Raw genomic sequence first — 20,721 nt, 5'->3', positions numbered from 1 at the left:
TCATCGTCACCTTCATCTTCTTCATCATCACCACCACACTGATCTTGTCATTGTGTATTTATTCAGGTCGAGATACTATATTTTATAGACTATATTATATAATATATACATATATAATATATGTATATATTATAAATATATATTATATATATATATAATATATATATGTACACATACTCATTTGTACTTTTGTTACAGTAAGTTATTAAAAGGCCCTTAACACGTAAACCAAGATTAATGAATATAATCACTCATTGATCACATATTGTTCTATTGTGTATTTATTATAATGTTTATAAAGTTTTGTATAATATTCCACCTGTAAAGAAGTTAAACCAGCTTAAAACCGCACTAGCGGCCTCTGGAGGTCGAGTGGGTTCATTACACCCCACAATATGAAGCTTGAGTGGGATAGACAACTAGACATACGTGCTCATGGTGGAATAAAGGATATATATATATATATATATATATATATATATATATATATATATATATATATATATATATATACACATAATTGTAATAGTTTGCCATCACTATATGTCGGCTAGTGATATTATTTTCTATAATATTCTGATTTTTTAAACATTATTTAGGTGGAGGTGTGTGTTCTGCCTCTTTGTATATTAATGTGTGTATATTAATAAACGTAATCTGATTCATAGCCTATATATTTGTACACTGTGATGTGTTGCTGCTCTTCCACCGCTGGCTTTAAACTCACAGTAATCTTTGTTTATATTGTTGTTGTTTTTGTTGTTGTTGTGGTGCGTTCAGTGTTGCAGTAAAATAAAAGCTTTCCTGTTTGTTTACTACTATTTACTAAATATCTTTTTAAAAATAAAACGTAAAATGAACGACAGAAGAAAAGTGTGTGAATTATAGTGAGTGGCTGATTCCTGTAAATCACGTGACTGGCAGAGAGAGAGAGAGAGAGAGAGAGAGAGAGAGAGACAGAGAGAGAGAGAGAGAGAGAGAGAGAGAGAGAGAGAGAGAGAGAGAGAGAGAGAGAGAGAGAGAGAGAGAGAGAGAGAGTCCTCCCCGTGACGTGGCCGTAAACAGCGGACCGAACCACTACACCGTTTAATGGCGTTTTACGTTAATTATGGAGGATTTAATGATATTTTAATAATAATCCTGAACGTAATATTTGTTGTTGGTGTCATAGAAATATGTCTGTAGAGCCAGAGTTACATAAATATGTATATATATAAATATATATAATACAATTAGGATTATATATATATATTGATATATATAAAATATTGATATAATATATATAATATATAATTATATAAATTCAATAAATACATTAAATTAAAAACATTTAATTAAGGCAGTTTAGTACCTTTAACTTTAATAGAGTACTTGACAGGGTGGTATTAGTACCTCTAACTTTAGTAGAGTACTTGACAGGGTGGTATTAGTACCTTTAACTTTAGTAGAGTACTTGACAGGGTGGTATTAGTACCTCTAACTTTAGTAGAGTACTTGACAGGGTGGTATTAGTACCTCTAACTTTAATAGAGTACTTGACAGGGTGGTATTAGTACCTCTAACTTTAGTAGAGTACTTGACAGGGTGGTATTAGTACCTCTAACTTTAGTAGAGTACTTGACAGGGTGGTATTAGTACCTCTAACTTTAGTAGAGTACTTGACAGAGTGGTATTAGTACCTCTAACTTTAGTAGAGTACTTGACAGAGTGGTATTAGTACCTTTAACTTTAGTAGAGTACTTGACAGGGTGGTATTAGTACCTCTAACTTTAGTAGAGTACTTGACAGGGTGGTATTAGTACCTCTAACTTTAGTAGAGTACTTGACAGGGTGGTATTAGTACCTCTAACTTTAGTAGAGTACTTGACAGGGTGGTATTAGTACCTCTAACTTTAGTAGAGTACTTGACAGGGTGGTATTAGTACCTCTAACTTTAGTAGAGTACTTGACAGGGTGGTATTAGTACCTCTAACTTTAGTAGAGTACTTGACAGGGTGGTATTAGTACCTTTAACTTTAGTAGAGTACTTGACAGGGTGGTATTAGTACCTCTAACTTTAGTAGAGTACTTGACAGGGTGGTATTAGTACCTCTAACTTTAGTAGAGTACTTGACAGAGTGGTATTAGTACCTTTAACTTTAGTAGAGTACTTGACAGAGTGGTATTAGTACCTCTAACTTTAGTAGAGTACTTGACAGAGTGGTATTAGTACCTCTAACTTTAGTAGAGTACTTGACAGGGTGGTATTAGTACCTCTAACTTTAGTAGAGTACTTGACAGAGTGGTATTAGTACCTCTAACTTTAGTAGAGTACTTGACAGAGTGGTATTAGTATACCTTTAACTTATATATATATACATAATTGTAATAGTTTGCCATCACTATATGTCGGCTAGTGATATTATTTTCTATAATATTCTGATTTTTTAAACATTATTTAGGTGGAGGTGTGTGTTCTGCCTCTTTGTATATTAATGTGTGTATATTAATAAACGTAATCTGATTCATAGCCTATATATTTGTACACTGTGATGTGTTGCTGCTCTTCCACCGCTGGCTTTAAACTCACAGTAATCTTTGTTTATATTGTTGTTGTTGTTTTTGTTGTTGTTGTGGTGCGTTCAGTGTTGCAGTAAAATAAAAGCTTTCCTGTTTGTTTACTACTATTTACTAAATATCTTTTTAAAAATAAAACGTAAAATGAACGACAGAAGAAAAGTGTGTGAATTATAGTGAGTGGCTGATTCCTGTAAATCACGTGACTGGCAGAGAGAGAGAGAGAGAGAGAGAGAGAGAGAGAGAGAGAGAGAGAGAGAGAGAGAGAGAGAGAGAGAGACAGAGAGAGAGAGAGAGAGAGAGAGAGAGAGAGAGAGAGAGAGAGAGAGTCCTCCCCGTGACGTGGCTGTAAACAGCGGACCGAACCACTACACCGTTTAATGGCGTTTTACGTTAATTATGGAGGATTTAATGATATTTTTAGTACCTCTAACTTTAGTAGAGTACTTGACAGGGTGGTATTAGTACCTCTAACTTTAGTAGAGTACTTGACAGGGTGGTATTAGTACCTCTAACTTTAGTAGAGTATTTGACAGAGTGGTATTAGTACCTCTAACTTTAGTAGAGTACTTGACAGGGTGGTATTAGTACCTCTAACTTTAGTAGAGTACTTGACAGGGTGGTATTAGTACCTCTAACTTTAGTAGAGTACTTGACAGGGTGGTATTAGTACCTCTAACTTTAGTAGAGTACTTGACAGGGTGGTATTAGTACCTCTAACTTTAGTAGAGTACTTGACAGGGTGGTATTAGTACCTCTAACTTTAGTAGAGTACTTGACAGGGTGGTATTAGTACCTCTAACTTTAGTAGAGTACTTGACAGAGTGGTATTAGTACCTCTAACTTTAGTAGAGTACTTGACAGGGTGGTATTAGTACCTCTAACTTTAGTAGAGTACTTGACAGGGTGGTATTAGTACCTCTAACTTTAGTAGAGTACTTGACAGGGTGGTATTAGTACCTCTAACTTTAGTAGAGTACTTGACAGAGTGGTATTAGTACCTCTAACTTTAGTAGAGTACTTGACAGAGTGGTATTAGTACCTCTAACTTTAGTAGAGTACTTGACAGGGTGGTATTAGTACACTCCTTTTCCTGTTATCGTGAAGGGGCGGGGCCTCCAAACCGAAAGTAGGTGCGCTACAGACTGTTGACGGTCCTCCATTTTCCTGCGACGTTGACCCGGAGAAGCCCGAGAGGCTCGTGGAGGAGACCACCACCGGCCGCTGTGACGTAAGTGAACGTACATGACGTCATGGGTTTCTTGGGGTCACGCAGGTCACACGTGAAGACCTCCGTGTTCAGTCTGTAAACTTCGTTTTGATCAACGCATGCGCAGTCCGCACACACATCGTGTCAACAACCAGCCCTCGAGATAACAACATTTATGACGAGTTCAACAATTTGTTTATTTGTTCATTAATGTGTTTATTATGATGAGTTCATTAATGTGTTTATTATGATGAGTTCATTAATGTGTTTATTATGATGAGTTCATTAATGTGTTTATTATTTGTTCATTAATGTGTTTATTATGATTTGTTCATTAATATGTTTAATATGATGAGTTCAACACTGTGTTTCATCCGGAAGCAGCGAGCTTCAGACTTCATCTAGAGATGTGTGTTTATTATTAAAACACGGAACAAGGAAGGAAGTCAATTCCGACTATTTCCTTATTTTAATATCACATGACAGTGTTTCCCCTAAGTGTACAGCTTGGGGGGGTTCTGCTCCGGGTTCTGCTCCGGGTTCTGCTCCGGGTTCTATGCCCTCTTCCCCCCCTGCAGCGTTTATAAACGCAGTTCAGCGGTCTGCGTGTCGCTGTCTGTCTGTCCGCTGTGGGAGGGGCTTACCTGTGAGCGCGCACAGACACGTGCACACACACGTGAGCGCGCACAGACACGTGCACACACACGTGAGCTGTGTGAAACACGGAATTCTGATGACTACATAATATCATATTTAGCTGACAACAATAATAACCACTTTATGTCCAGCTGCACTCTGGAAGGTAGTGAATTAAATGAGGTACTTTACTTTTTTCCGTTTTAATCTACTTTATACTTCCAGTCTACGACATCTCAGAGGGAAATATTTGACTTTTTACTCCACTACATTTATTTATTACGTACTTTTCACATTTAAAATAATAATAATCTCACAAATATTATACTATATTACTATACAATTATCTCTGCCTTTGATCGTCTCAGCCTGTTATTGTATGTTATCGTATTGTAATTAACCGGAATGAACAATGAAAGTAGAAAATGATCAAATAAACAAATTTAAATTAAAGTTTCAGCAACAACGCAAGAAAATGGCAGAGGAGAGGAAGTTGAGGGAGCAGTCCAGCTCTTCGTCCTCCACTCATTCCCCCCTGTCTGAACAGCCAATCAGCTCCAGCAGTGAGGATATCAGGTAATATAATATATGTATTAAAATGTGTTCATGTATATATGTGTGTGTGTATATTTATATATTCACTGTCTTCTCTCAATAGTTCACAGGTGAGTGAAGCCGAGTCCTCGGCTCCCAGCTGTGTTTCTCTGAAGAGTGATGGATCCATGCTCCAGCCGCTCTGGTTTGGTCATAAGAGACAAAGGTAATTTAAATCAATGTATTTTCAGCCAATCAGAAGTGGGCAGCTAAAGGACAAAATACCTGTCAAATGTTTTTAGCATTTTGTTTAAACTTGTATCCTAATATGTGAGGAATAATACAGTATGTGGTTTGTATGTGTGTGTATGTGCGTATATATATATATATATATATATATATATATATATATACACATTTATTTATTCACTGTCTTCTCTCAATAGTTCACAGGTGAGTGAAGCCGAGTCCTGGCCTCCCAGCTGTGTTTCTCTGAAGAGTGATGGATCCATGTTCCAGCCGCTCTGGTTTGGTAATAAGAGACAACGGTAATTTAAATAAACTCCCTTTGCCGCTCGACTGCTCACCTCCACCTGCCGCTATGACCACATCACCCCGGTCCTACGCGACCTTCACTGGCTGTCAAATTCAGGATAGACTTTAAGATATTACTCACCAGCTACAGAGCCCTAAACAACCTGGCCCCTCCCTTTCAGACCTCCTCCCCCTCCAAGCCCCAACCTGTTGCCTCAGGTCCGCCGGTGCAAACACTCTGAAGACCATCAGGACCAAGCGCCGGACCTGGGGCTACAGGGCCTTCTCAGCTGCTGCACCCCCCCTCTGGAACGCCCTCCCCATCCACATCCGTCAGGCTCCCACCCTTTCACCATTCAAGCAAGCCCTCAAACCACTTCTTCAAACTCGCCTTCACCTTCTAACCCCGCCCCTTACCCTCCACTACATGACTCACTCCTGCCCCCTACCATCCACTACATGACTCACTACTGCCCCCTACCCTCCACTACATGACTCACTCCTGCCCCCTACCCTCCACTACATGACTGCCTCCTACCCTCCACTACATGACTCACTCCTGCCCCCTACCATCCACTACATGACTCACTACTGCCCCCTACCCTCCACTACATGACTCACTCCTGCCCCCTACCCTCCACTACATGACTCACTACTGCCCCCTACCCTCCACTACATGACTCACTCCTGCCCCCTACCCTCCACTACATGACTCACTCCTGCCCCCTACCCTCCACTACATGACTCACTCCTGCCCCCTACCCTCCACTACATGACTCACTCCTGCCCCCTACCCTCCACTACATGACTGCCTCCTACTGCCCCCTACCCTCCACTACATGACTCACTCCTGCCCCCTACCATCCACTACATGACTCACTCCTGCCCCCTACCCTCCACTACATGACTCACTCCTGCCCCCTACCATCCACTACATGACTCACTCCTGCCCCCTACCCTCCACTACATGACTGCCTCCTACTGCCCCCTACCATCCACTACATGACTGCCTCCTACTGCCCCCTACCCTCCACTACATGACTGCCTCCTACTGCCCCCTACCCTCCACTACATGACTCACTCCTGCCCCCTACCCTCCACTACATGACTGCCCCCTACCATCCACTACATGACTCACTCCTGCCCCCTACCCTCCACTACATGACTGCCTCCTACCCTCCACTACATGACTCACTACTGCCCCCTACCCTCCACTACATGACTCACTACTGGCCCCTACCCTCCACTACATGACTCACTACTGCCCCCTACCCTCCACTACATGACTGCCTCCTACCCTCCACTACATGACTCACTACTGCCCCCTACCCTCCACTACATGACTTACTACTGCCCCCTACCCTCCACTACATGACTCACTACTGCCCCCTACCCTCCACTACATGACTCACTACTGCCCCCTACCATCCACTACATGACTCACTACTGCCCCCTACCCTCCACTACATGACTCACTACTGCCCCCTACCATCCACTATATGACTCACTACTGCCCCCTACCCTCCACTACATGACTCACTACTGCCTCCTACCCTCCACTACATGACTCACTACTGCCCCCTACCCTCCACTACATGACTCACTCCTGCCTCCTACCCTCCACTACATGACTCACTACTGCCCCCTACCCTCCACTACATGACTCACTACTGCCCCCTACCCTCCACTACATGACTCACTACTGCCCCCTACCCTCCACTACATGACTCACTACTGCCCCCTACCCTCCACTACATGACTCACTACTGCCACCTACCCTCCACTACATGACTCACTACTGCCCCCTACCCTCCACTACATGACTCACTACTGCCCCCTACCATCCACTACATGACTCACTCCTGCCCCCTACCATCCACTACATGACTGCCTCCTACCCTCCACTACATGACTCACTACTGCCCCCTACCCTCCACTACATGACTCACTACTGCCCCCTACCATCCACTACATGACTGCCTCCTACTGCCCCCTACCCTCCACTACATGACTGCCTCCTACCCTCCACTACATGACTCACTACTGCCCCCTACCCTCCACTACATGGCTCACTACTGCCCCCTACCATCCACTACATGACTCACTCCTGCCCCCTACCCTCCACTACATGACTGCCTCCTACCCTCCACTACATGACTCACTACTGCCCCCTACCATCCACTACATGACTCACTACTGCCCCCTACCCTCCACTACATGGCTCACTACTGCCCCCTACCATCCACTACATGACTCACTACTGCCCCCTACCCTCCACTACATGGCTCACTACTGCCCCCTATCATCCACTACATGACTCACTCCTGCCCCCTACCCTCCACTACATGACTGCCTCCTACCCTCCACTACATGACTCACTACTGCCCCCTACCCTCCACTACATGACTGCCTCCTACCCTCCACTACATGACTCACTACTGCCCCCTACCCTCCACTACATGACTGCCTCCTACCCTCCACTACATGACTCACTACTGCCTCCTACCCTCCACTACATGACTCACTACTGCCCCCTACCATCCACTACATGACTCACTCCTGCCCCCTACCCTCCACTACATGACTCACTCCTGCCCCCTACCATCCACTACATGACTGCCTCCTACCCTCCACTACATGACTCACTCCTGCCCCCTACCATCCACTACATGACTCACTACTGCCCCCTACCCTCCACTACATGACTCACTCCTGGCCCCTACCCTCCACTACATGACTCACTCCTGCCCCCTGCCCTCCACTACATGACTCACTCCTGCCCCCTACCCTCCACTACATGACTCACTCCTGCCCCCTACCCTCCACTACATGACTGCCTCCTACTGCCCCCTACCCTCCACTACATGACTCACTACTGCCCCCTACCCTCCACTACATGACTCACTCCTGCCCCCTACCCTCCACTACATGACTCACTCCTGCCCCCTACCATCCACTACATGACTCACTCCTGCCCCCTACCCTCCACTACATGACTGCCTCCTACTGCCCCCTACCATCCACTACATGACTCACTCCTGCCTCCTACCCTCCACTACATGACTGCCCCCTACCATCCACTACATGACTCACTCCTGCCCCCTACCCTCCACTACATGACTGCCTCCTACCCTCCACTACATGACTCACTACTGCCCCCTACCCTCCACTACATGACTCACTACTGGCCCCTACCCTCCACTACATGACTCACTCCTGCCCCCTACCCTCCACTACATGACTGCCTCCTACCCTCCACTACATGACTCACTACTGCCCCCTACCCTCCACTACATGACTCACTACTGCCCCCTACCCTCCACTACATGACTCACTACTGCCCCCTACCCTCCACTACATGACTCACTACTGCCCCCTACCATCCACTACATGACTCACTACTGCCCCCTACCATCCACTACATGACTCACTACTGCCCCCTACCCTCCACTACATGACTCACTACTGCCCTCTACCATCCACTACATGACTGCCTCCTACTGCCCCCTACCCTCCACTACATGACTGCCTCCTACCCTCCACTACATGACTCACTACTGCCCCCTACCATCCACTACATGACTCACTACTGCCCCCTACCCTCCACTACATGGCTCACTACTGCCCCCTACCATCCACTACATGACTCACTACTGCCCCCTACCCTCCACTACATGGCTCACTACTGCCCCCTACCATCCACTACATGACTCACTCCTGCCCCCTACCCTCCACTACATGACTGCCTCCTACCCTCCACTACATGACTCACTACTGCCCCCTACCCTCCACTACATGACTGCCTCCTACCCTCCACTACATGACTCACTACTGCCTCCTACCCTCCACTACATGGCTCACTACTGCCCCCTACCATCCACTACATGACTCACTCCTGCCCCCTACCCTCCACTACATGACTGCCTCCTACCCTCCACTACATGACTCACTACTGCCCCCTACCCTCCACTACATGACTGCCTCCTACCCTCCACTACATGACTCACTACTGCCTCCTACCCTCCACTACATGACTCACTCCTGCCCCCTACCATCCACTACATGACTCACTCCTGCCCCCTACCCTCCACTACATGACTGCCTCCTACCCTCCACTACATGACTCACTACTGCCCCCTACCCTCCACTACATGACTGCCTCCTACCCTCCACTACATGACTCACTACTGCCCCCTACCCTCCACTACATGACTCACTCCTGCCCCCTACCATCCACTACATGACTTACTACTGTACCCTACTCTCTACAACATGACTCACTCCTGCCTCCTACCCTCCACTACATGACTCACTCCTGCCCCCTACCATCCACTACATGACTCACTACTGCCTCCTACCATCCACTACATGACTCACTCCTGCCCCCTACCCTCCACTACATGACTCACTCCTGTACCCTACCCTCTACAACATGACTCACTCCTGCCTCCTACCCTCCACTACATGACTCACTCCTGTACCCTACCCTCTACAACATGACTCACTACTGCCTCCTACCCTCCACTACATGACTCACTCCTGTACCATACCCTCTACAACATGACTCACTCCTGCCTCCTACCCTCCACTACATGACTCACTCCTGCCCCCTACCCTCCACTACATGACTCACTACTGCCTCCTACCCTCCACTACGTGACTCACTCCTGCCCCCTACCCTCCACTACATGACTCACTACTGCCTCCTACCCTCCACTACATGACTCACTCCTGCCCCTACCCTCCACTACATGACTCACTCCTGCCTCCTACCCTCCACTACATGACTCACTCCTGCCTCCTACCCTCTACAACATGACTCACTCCTGCCTCCTACCCTCTACAACATGACTCACTCCTGCCTCCTACCCTCCACTATGTGACTCACTCCTGCCTCCTACCCTCTACAACATGACTCACTCCTGCCTCCTACCCTCCACTATGTGACTCACTCCTGCCTCCTACCCTCTACAACATGACTCACTACTGCCTCCTACCCTCCACTACATGACTCACTCCTGCCTCCTACCCTCTACAACATGACTCACTCCTGCCCCCTACCCTCCACTACATGACTCACTCCTGCCTCCTACCCTCCACTACATGACTCACTCCTGCCCCCTACCCTCCACTACATGACTCACTCCTGCCCCCTACCCTCTACAACATGACTCAATTCTATACCCTACCCTCCACTACTAAAGCCTCACTGGGAAGATGCAAGTCCAGACTGCTCCCTGTCTCCTGTGGTGTTCCGCAAGGGTCGGTTCTCGGCCCCATCCTCTTCATTATTTACATGCTCCCCCTCATCAGCAAATATATATATATTGTTAAGTTCAACCGAAATTCTGAGCTTCCCATGCTTTGAAAGATGTCCTGAGACCAGTAATTTAAAATATAAAGTATTTAATGAAGGAATAAGGATCATAAGCATATATTTCTGTCCCAGCCGGGCGCACTCACGTGTCGTTGGGTCCACAGACTATAATAACGATTTATATGAATAAAAATCTGTTAAAATAGTTAACTGTCTACCGCCTTCACGTGAGAGGACAAATGCCTTACAGAGTTCTGAAAGGTTAAGTACAATCCATACACTGAGCATAAAGCTTCTCCATTGGTTAGTATCAGGTATGCATGCATATACCTCAACTACACAGCATGCTATTTGCCTAACAGTACAAGGAGGCGGACTTCTCTAAGCAATAAAACACAATGCTACTTCCCTTATCTCTTCCCTTTCGGCCCTAAACAGTAAGATGGGCTCCTTCAAAATAAATGCCTCTCTTCCAGTCTCTTAGGGAGACCACTACTTTGACTACGCCTCCTTGGATCAATACATTCCATTCATACCTGAGTCATCTTTATAGTTATGATAACTATGAAACATAAAACAATCAGCATACAGTTACAATAATACTTATTCAGTGATTACACCTTTACAGTAACATACTTATACAGTGACAGTGACTTTTCTCCCATGTTTCCCAAACACATTCCTTCAGAATATTCTTCATAATATCCCTTATTGATTATCATATCTTTCTTATGTCCATCCATCCATCCATTATCAGCTCTTATCCGGGGTCGGGTCGCGGTGGCAGCAGGTTCAGCAGGCCGACCCAGGCCTCCCTCTCACCCGCAACACTTTCCAGCTCATTCTGGGTGATCCCGAGGCGTTCAAAGGCCAGCCGGGAGATATAATCCCTCCAGCGTGTCCTCGGTCTTCCCCGGGGCCTCCTACCAGTTGGACGTGCCCGGAAAACCTCTAATGGGAGGCGTCCAGGAGGCATCCTAACTAGATGAACCACCTCAGCTGACTCCTTTCGACACGAAGGAGCAGCGACTCGACTCCAAGCTCCCCCCTGATGTCCGAGCTCCTTACCCTATCTCTAAGGCTGAGCCCGGCCACCCTACGGAGGAAGCTCATTTCGGCCGCTTGTATCCGAGATCTCGTTCTTTCGGTCACGACCCAGAGTTCGTGACCATAGGTGAGGGTCGGAACGTAGACCGACCAGTAAATGGAGAGCTTTGCCTTCCGGCTCAGCTCCCTCTTCACCAAGACGGACCGGTACAGCGCCTGTTTTACTGCTGCAGCCGCACCGATCCGCCTATCGATCTCCCGCTCCACCTTACCCTCACTCGTGAACAAGACCCCGAGATACTTGAACTCCTTCGCTTGGGGTAGGCAGTTTGCCCCCACCTGGAGGGGTTTCCGGCAGAGCACCATGGCCTCAGATTTGGAGGTGCTAACTCTCATCCCTGCCGCTTCGCACTCGGCTGCAAAACGCCCCAGTGAATGCTGGAGGTCACGGTCCGAGGAGGCAAACAGGACCGCATCATCCGCAAACAGCAGAGAGGCGATCCCGAGACTCCCGAACCGGATCCTCTCCGCCCCCTGGCTGCGCCTAGATATCCTGTCCATGAAGGTCACGAACAGGACCGGTGATAAAGGGCAGCCCTGGCGGAGGCCAACACCCACCGGGAACGTGTCTGACTTACTACCGAGAAGACGAACACAGCTCCTACTGCAGGCGTACAGAGACCGGATGGCCCGTGCCAACGGGTCCGGCATCCCATACTCCCGCAGCACCCCCCACAAAAAACCCAGAGGGACCCGGTCGAAAGCCTTCTCCAGGTCTACAAAGCACATGTAAACTGGTTGGGCAAACTCCCAGGACCCCTCCAGTAATCTTGCGAGGGTAAAGAGCTGGTCCACTGTTCCACGACCGGGACGGAATCCGCACTGTTTGTCTTGAATCTGAGGTTCGACAAGCGGTCGGAGCCTCCTCTCCAGCACCCTGGCATAAGCTTTTCCCGGGAGGCTGAGCAGTGTGATACCACGATAGTTCGAGCACACTCTCCGGTCCCCCTTCTTGAAGATGGGAACCATCACCCCGGTCTGCCAGTCCATGGGCACTGTTCCAGACCCCCATGCGACACTGAAAAGGCGTGTCAACCAAGACAGCCCAACAATGTCCAGCGCTTTCAGCATCTCAGGGCGGATCTCATCCACCCCTGGCGCCTTGCCACCAAGGAGCTTTTTGACTACCTTAGCGACCTCTGCCAGGGATATGGGTGAATCTACCCCCAAGTCTTCTGGCGCTGCCCCCTCTCCGGGGGACATGTTGGCCGGGTTTAGGAGTTCCTCAAAGTGCTCTTTCCACCGCCCGACGATGTCCCCAGTCCGGGTCAGCAGTCCCCCCCCCCCTGCTGAGAACAGCCTGGGGTAGACCCTGCTTTCCCTTCCTGAGCCGTCGGATGGTTTGCCAGAACTTCCTTGAGGCCAACCGAAAGTCCTTCTCCATGGCCTCCCCGAATTCCTCCCATGCCCGAGTTTTAGCCTCCGCGACCATCGCAGCTGTAGCCCTTCTGGCCCGCCGGTACCCGTCAGCTGCTTCAGGAGACCCCTGGGCCAGCCAGGCCCGAAAGGCCTCCTTCTTCAGTTTGACGGCTTCCCTCACCCCCGGTGTCCACCACCGGGTTCTCGGGTTGCCGCCACGACAGGCACCGATGACCTTCCGGCCACAGCCCCGAGCAGCCGCGTCCACAATAGAGGCTTTGAACAAGGTCCACTCGGATTCCATGTCCCCAGCCTCCCTCGGGATTTGTGAGAAGTTCTTCCGGAGGTGGGAGTTGAAGACCTCCCGGACAGGATCCTCTGCCAGACCTTCCCAGTTCACCCTCACTACACGTTTGGGCTTGCCAGGTCTTTCTAGCCGAGTCCCCCGCCATCTGATCCAACTCACCACCAGGCGGTGATCAGTTGACAGCTCGGCTCCTCTCTTCACCCGAGTGTCCAAGACATACGGCCGCAGATCAGATGATACGATTACAAAGTCGATCATTGATCTCCGGCCTAAGGTGTTCTGGTACCAGGTACACTTATGAGCCACCTTATGTTCGAACATGGTGTTCGTTATGGACAAACTGTGGCTAGCACAGAAGTCCAACAACAAAACACCATTCAGGTTCAGATCGGGCAAGCCGTTCCTCCCAATCACGCCCCGCCAGGTTTCTCTGTCATTGCCCACGTGAGCGTTGAAGTCTCCCAGGAGAACTATGGAGTCGGCAGGCGGCGCCCTTTCCAGGACCCCTCCCACCGACTCCAAGAAGGCCGGATACTCCGAAATGCTGTTCGGTGCATAAGCACAAACAACAGTCAGAGCTTTACTCCCCGCAACCCGTAGGCGCAGGGAGGCGACCCTCTCGTTCCCCGGAGAAAACTCCAACACAGCGGCGCTCAGCCGGGGGCTCGTGAGTATCCCCACTCCCGCCCGGCGCCTCTCACCCTGGGCAACTCCAGAAAAGGACAAAGTCCAACCCTTCTCCAGGAGCTTGGTTCCAGAGCCCATGCTGTGCGTGGAGGTGAGCCCAACTATATCTAGCTGGTACCGCTCCGCCTCCTGCACCAGCTTCCTCGCTAGTGAGGTGACGTTCCACGTCCCTAGAGCTAGTCTATGCCGCCAGCGATCGGCCCGCCCAGGTCTCCCGACTGGCCCGCCGCCCGGTCTACATAGCACCCGACCCCGATAATTCTCCCTGCGGGTGGTGGGTCCACAGTTTGACTGCTGCTCTATGATGTTTTTTCGGGCTGAGCCCGACCGGGCCCCATGGGCGAAAGCCCGGCCACCAGACGCTCGCCGACGAGCTCCCCTCCTGGGTCTGGCTCCGGGAGGGTGCCCCGGTTTCCCTTGTCCGGGCAAGGTAGCTTTAGTCCGTGGGCTGCTTATCATCAGGGGTTATTGAACCGCTCTTAGTCTGGGCTCTCCCCCAAGACCTGTTTGCCTTGGGAGACCCTACCAGGGACTGATGCCCCGGACAACATAGCTCCCAGGATCACTGAGCCACTCAAACTCCTCCACCACGTTAAGGTGGCGATTCATCTTTCTTATGTATTAATTTAAAACATGGACTTTCCTATTTACATGTGCAAGTATATATAAAAAACCATTACAACTCATATATATATATATATATATATATATATATATATATATATATATATATATATATATATATTGTAGTGTGTGTGTATATATACATATATACACACACATATATATGTATTTATATATTCACTGTCTTCTCTCAATAGTTCACAGGTGAGTGAAGCCGAGTCCTCGGCTCCCAGCTGTGTTTCTCTGAAGAGTGATGGATCCATGCTCCAGCCGCTCTGGTTTGGTAATAAGAGACAAAGGTAATTTAAATCAATGTATTTTCAGCCAATCAGAAGTGGGCAGCTAAAGGACAAAATACCTGTCAAATATTTTTAGCATTTTGTTTAAACTTGTATCCTAATATGTGAGGAATAATACAGTATGTGGTTTGTATGTGTGTGTATGTGCGTATATATATATATATATATATATATATATATATATATATATATATATATATACACATTTATTTATTCACTGTCTTCTCTCAATAGTTCACAGGTGAGTGAAGCCGAGTCCTCGGCTCCCAGCTGTGTTTCTCTGAAGAGTGATGGATCCATGTTCCAGCCGCTCTGGTTTGGTAATGAGAGACAACGGTAATTCTATTGAATAGTATTCTCCAAACAAAACATCACGCATCTAAAAGCACATCACGGTTTATCACAGATTCGTTCCGTTGAGCACTTTGACGCATTCTAAATGAATTAAAATAAAATAAAATCCCCCTCTTGATGGCCCTCCAGCCAGCTCACTGTACAACCAGCAACAACAAGAAAAGATCCTGACCACCAGAGAGTCGCTGAGGAAGACGCTGGTAAGTTTATCTGTACTTTTAGTGCAGATAAGAGGTCACATGTGTTAGGTAGCAACAAAAGGACTGGACTCAAATGCCGACTCACCGGGGTAAAGTCATTTTGTTTTCCAAAAAGGGAGATCAAGAAAAACAAAATATCCATATCCACAGGGAATAACACAGTGAATAACACATTGAATAACACAGGGAATAACACAGTGAATAACACATTGAATAACACAGGAAATAACACAGTGAATAACACAGGAAATAACACAGTGAATAACACAGTGAATAACACAGTGAATAACACAGTGAATAACAGTGAATAACACAGTGAATAACACAGTGAATAACACAGTGAATAACACAGTGAATAAAAACAGACACAGCTGGGCAGGGGACCAACAGGGTTTAAATACACTGGGAAGGTGCAGGTGATTACACACAAGAGGATTCAATCAAGCACAATCTCAGGGAAACAGAGGACACAAGAGACAAGGACTTTCAAAATAAAACAGGAAACCCAGAACCGTGACAACATGTTTGTTTGTGCTTTTGCAGGACAGAACTAAACATATTTGATCTCGCATCACCGTAATTTGGTAATTTGAACCATGCATTTTTTGTTATTGTTTCAGGGCGCTGCCTTTTTTTGAAAGCAAAGAAGAATCTTAAAAAAGAAATGCAGAGGAAGTTTGCCTCGACACTTGAAGGCCTTGGTGACCAAGAGAACCCCATGAACAGCATCTACACGACACTCTTCATCACCACCGCGGAGAGCGAGGGGCCCCACGAGGAGCGGTCGTTCAGATACACCAAACAACCACAATCTTCTGAACAATCAGTCGACCTCTGCGACATCCTGAAGCCTTTGCCTGGTCAAGAGACGCCGGTCAGAACAGTCCTGACGAAGGGCGTCGCGGGAATCGGAAAGTCCTTTTCTGTGCAGAAATTCATTCTGGATTGGGCCGAGGGGAGAGAAAACCAGGACGTCGATTTTGTTTTCAACCTCGCTTTCCAAGAGCTGAATTTGAGTACAGATAACCAGAGCTTGCACAAGCTCCTGGCTGATTTTCACCCTGCGGTCCGAGATCTGAAAGACCCTGAAGATTTCGTCAAAGCCAAAGTTATAGTGATCCTGGACGGCCTGGATGAAGGCAGATTTCCGCTGAACTTCAAAACCAAGAGAGTGACATCTGTCAGTGAAGTAACATCTGTGGATAACCTCGTAGAAAACCTCATCCGGGGGAACCTTCTGCCTAAGGCTAACCTCTGGATAACGTCACGTCCAGCAGCAGCCAATCAGATCCCTGAAAAGTTTGTTGACATGGTGACGGAGATAAGAGGGTTCAGTGACCGACAAAAAGAACAATACTTCAGGGAGAGGTTTCGTCAGGACGAGGGTCTCGCTGTCAGGTTCATTTCGCACATGCGCTCCTCACCGAGTCTCGACATCATGTGCCAGATCCCGATCTTCTGCTGGATTGCCGCCGTATTATTTAAGGAGATCTCCGGGGGAGACGAGAAAGCCGAACCCCCTCAAACTTTGACAGAGATGATGGCGCATTTGCTGATTACACAAACAAAACTCAGAAGCAGAAAGTATGGCCAGAAAACACACAAGGAGTTCCTTCTGAAACTCGGTAAGCTTGCATTTGTTCAGCTGCAGAAGAATAACCTCATCTTCTACGAGGAAGACCTGGAAGAATGTGGCATTGACATACCAGAAGCAACCATCTACTCTGGATTTTGCACCACCATTCTTCGGGAAGAACGACTCGTTTTCAAGAAAAATGTATTTTTCTTTGTGCACCTGACCATACAGGAGTTCTTTGCGTCTTTTTTTGTCTTTGACTGTTTCACAAACAAGAACACAAAAGAGCTCGGCAACTTCCTCAGTCCGGAGGACGGAGAACATACTTTACTTGATCTTCTAAAGATGACAGTTGACAAAGTGTTGGAAGATCAGAACGGACACCTGGACCTCTTCTTGCGATTCCTCCTCGGCCTCATGGTGGAACCAAACCGGAGAGTCCTTCAGGGTCTGCTGAAGACGCCGGACGCCAGCGAAGATACCGAGAAGAAAATCTTGACTAGCCTCAAAGCCATCCGAAGAAAGACCCTCTCTCCAGACAACTGCATCAACCTCTTCCAGAATATTGTCGAGATGAGAGACCACAAAGTCAAAGATGAGATTGAAGAATATCTCAAGTCGTCCGATGGTTCCAAAACAGAGCTGACTCCCCTGCACTGCTCTGCGCTGGCCTACATGCTGCAGGTATCAAAGCAGGATCTGGATGTGTTGGACTTGAAGAGTTTCAACACATCGGAGAAAGGCCGAAGGAGGCTGATACCAGCTGTGATGATCAGCAGAAAGGCCATGCAAGTTTACCGTCTCTGTATTACGTAATATAATCTGGTTGCATTAGTTCTTTCACTAGTAGTGTATGTTAATCACACAGTTTAACCTTTGTCTTTGTCGTATAATAACCAAATCATCCACCTCTAGACTTGCAGACTGCAAAGTGGACGAGGCATGGCTTAAGCATCTGGCCTTTGGCCTCAACTTCCCCTACTTACCTCTGAGAGATCTGGATCTGAGCAACAATGACCTGAAAGATTCAGGAGTAAAGCTGCTCTGTGATGGACTGTCGAGTCAATACTGCAGACTCGAGACGCTGAGGTACTTCTTGTCGATTCTTTGCACTGCTGCATTATTCTAAGCCTATACCGTATGCACCTTCATTCAGGGATGCAAGAAACTGGCTTCTTTATAAATACTTCTTGAACCTGCATGCTAATAAACCAAACACTGTTTCCTCAGGCTGTCAGGTTGTCAGATCACAAAGGATGGCTGCGCTTCTCTGGCCTCGGCTCTACGTTCGAAGGCCTCCAAACTGATGGAGCTGGACCTGAGCTACAACCATCCAGGAGAATCAGGAAAGAAGCTGCTCTCTGAGCTGAATAACGACCCACGGTACAAGCTCAAGTAAGTACAATGCGAGAGTAATCCACTGAAGTAAGACTGCAAAACAACTCAAGGGTACCCTCGGATCTGACCGAATTCTACCACCATATGTTGGATAGCAATAACAACAACATGGACATCATTCAAATGTACAATGAATGAATGTTGTTCTTTGTCTGATTGTCTTTTTTCCTTCAGTCTTGATCATGGTGGAAGTCAACGGATGAAACCGGGATTCAAGAAATGTAAGACTATAAATAAATAAACTGCTGAATGTTGTTACCACAGTGATTCATTTGCGGATAGTAATTTCAAAAAATTGGTAAACTCTAATATTCCCCATTGCATGAGAAGAACTTGAATTCTTCCTGGAGGGAAGGCCCGGTTTCTAATGGATATCTTTCCTAACTTCCCCATCTTATTAATTAAAGTCCATACTCCTAAAATGAAGTGTTTTCCGTCCTCCAGATGCCTGTGCGCTCACTTGGGACCCCAACACGGCCCACAAGAAGCTCCTTCTCTCGGAGGGCAACAGAAAGGTGACCCGGGTGGAAGACGAGCAGCCATACCCGCCTCATCCAGAAAGGTTCGATCCCAGCCAACAGGTGCTGTGTGAACAGGGTCTGGAGGGGCGCTGCTACTGGGAGGCCGAGGTGACGGAGCCCTTCAACATCGGGTTAACGTACAGAACCATTGGCAGGAAAGGGGATGTGAATGATTGCAAGCTGGGACGCAGCGATAAGTCTTGGTCCATGACTTGCTCTGATGATGGTTGTTTTGTTCTGCACAACAACCAGAGTGTGTGCGTCTCTTCCCTGAGCTCGCGCTCCAGCCGGGTGGGGGTGTATCTGGATGGGCCGGCTGGCACCCTGTCCTTCTACAGAGCTTCCTCCGACAGTCAGACCCTCATCCGTACCTTCAACGCCACGTTCAAAGAGCCCCTCTATCCCGCCGCTGAGCTTCGCACTCATTCGTCTGCGTTATTTTGTCAGCTGCCGTAGATCCATCAGCGGCCGAAGGCTACCAGGTGTGTTGAAGCCGTTTGCAGCGCGTAGAATCGGCTTCAGAGGCAGTCGGGGAAAGAGCGGTCGGACCGGCTGTTGTGATCTTGTTGCTCCGTGTTTTTCGCCTTCACCTTTTTTCTTTCGCCACGTGCCAACCGCACCCGCAGTAAAACAGAAGGGAAACATGAATAAATATTAAATACAAACTTTTTCCGACACGACAAGAACCGCCCGGCTTAGCCGACGAGCTCGTGCAACGAAAGGCTAAGCTTCAGAAACGCGCTACGACGTGAAAAGCACATTCTCTTCTCGCATGAAATGAACCATGTATTGTATAGCTCAGTACAGTGCCGTAACGGAAACACATGAGGCCCCCCTGCAGAATAACCCTGAGAGGGCCCCCCCCCCATATGTAAGGGATAATGTATTGTCCGGCGGTCATTATCCAAAGATAAACGAACAGGACCCAAGCTTTTCTTTTGAGGGAAATTTATTCAATCAGAAAAAACAGCTCAAACAAAGAACACATGTACAAAACATATGCTAGGGCCTATCAAACAGCTCAAATAGAACATATGTTACAACAACATAACAAATATGCCTACATATAGTCGATACACCGGTAGGCTACTTTCTACAGGTTTGCATTTGAATACACATGTGCGCGTCTTTTAGCAAATATGTGTGCAAAGTCTTTAACCACGCTCTTTACATCTAAACTGACGTTTATTCTCTATGCTAAGGATGGCCAGACCTGACAGCCTCTCTTGTGACATGGAGCTTCTGAGATATGTTTTGATCAGTTTTAGCTTGGAAAATGACCTTTCTTACTTAACGGTTACTTGTATTATTTTGTACAGAGCCGTTGTCTTCTCAAAAGGGTTGCAGTGTTGGACAACGTGAAATGAAGTTAAACAACGATGTGGTTGTGGAGATAATTAAGGAACGTGTCCGATAATGGGCGCAGGGGGTATAGTGAGAGCATAGGTTTAATAAGGTTAATGTATTTTCAAGCACAACACATAGACAGAGCAGTACAGCTG

The 20,721-nt window shown here is 47.4% G+C and overlaps 2 protein-coding genes across 4 annotated transcripts in view; both read left to right on the top strand.

The window, feature by feature from the left end:
• The window catches only part of LOC117748091 (endothelin receptor type B-like), a 6,222-nt gene extending 6,142 nt beyond the window's left edge, over positions 1-80 (top strand). Inside the window, exon 7 of the mRNA XM_034557714.1 lies at positions 1-80. This exon is cut by the window's left edge and continues 156 nt beyond it. The gene's annotated coding sequence lies outside the window, so the exon portion shown is untranslated.
• Positions 81-3,502: 3,422 nt separating this feature from the next.
• LOC117747499 (NACHT, LRR and PYD domains-containing protein 12-like) lies at positions 3,503-20,125 on the top strand. 3 transcript variants are annotated; one of them, XM_034556774.1, is made up of 12 exons: positions 3,503-3,787; positions 4,857-4,978; positions 5,061-5,162; positions 5,383-5,484; positions 15,069-15,170; positions 15,405-15,506; positions 15,654-15,724; positions 16,345-18,088; positions 18,216-18,389; positions 18,531-18,695; positions 18,873-18,919; positions 19,143-20,125. In XM_034556774.1, the coding sequence occupies exons 2-12, from the start codon at positions 4,878-4,880 to the stop codon at positions 19,673-19,675; spliced, it is 3,243 nt and encodes a 1,080-aa protein (XP_034412665.1). In that variant the 5' UTR covers positions 3,503-3,787; positions 4,857-4,877; the 3' UTR covers positions 19,676-20,125. The 3 variants fall into 3 exon arrangements, with proteins under 3 accessions (XP_034412665.1, XP_034412666.1, XP_034412667.1); XM_034556775.1 differs by lacking the exon at positions 15,069-15,170; XM_034556776.1 differs by lacking the exons at positions 3,503-3,787; positions 4,857-4,978; positions 5,061-5,162; positions 5,383-5,484 and adding an exon at positions 14,802-14,844.
• Positions 20,126-20,721: the final 596 nt, after the last annotated feature.

Source organism: Cyclopterus lumpus, chromosome 18, assembly GCF_009769545.1.
Source record: "Cyclopterus lumpus isolate fCycLum1 chromosome 18, fCycLum1.pri, whole genome shotgun sequence".
Taxonomy (NCBI): Eukaryota; Metazoa; Chordata; class Actinopteri; order Perciformes; family Cyclopteridae; genus Cyclopterus; species Cyclopterus lumpus.
Note: the sequence above shows the minus strand (reverse complement) of the source record. Positions and strands in the feature narration are given on the sequence as shown.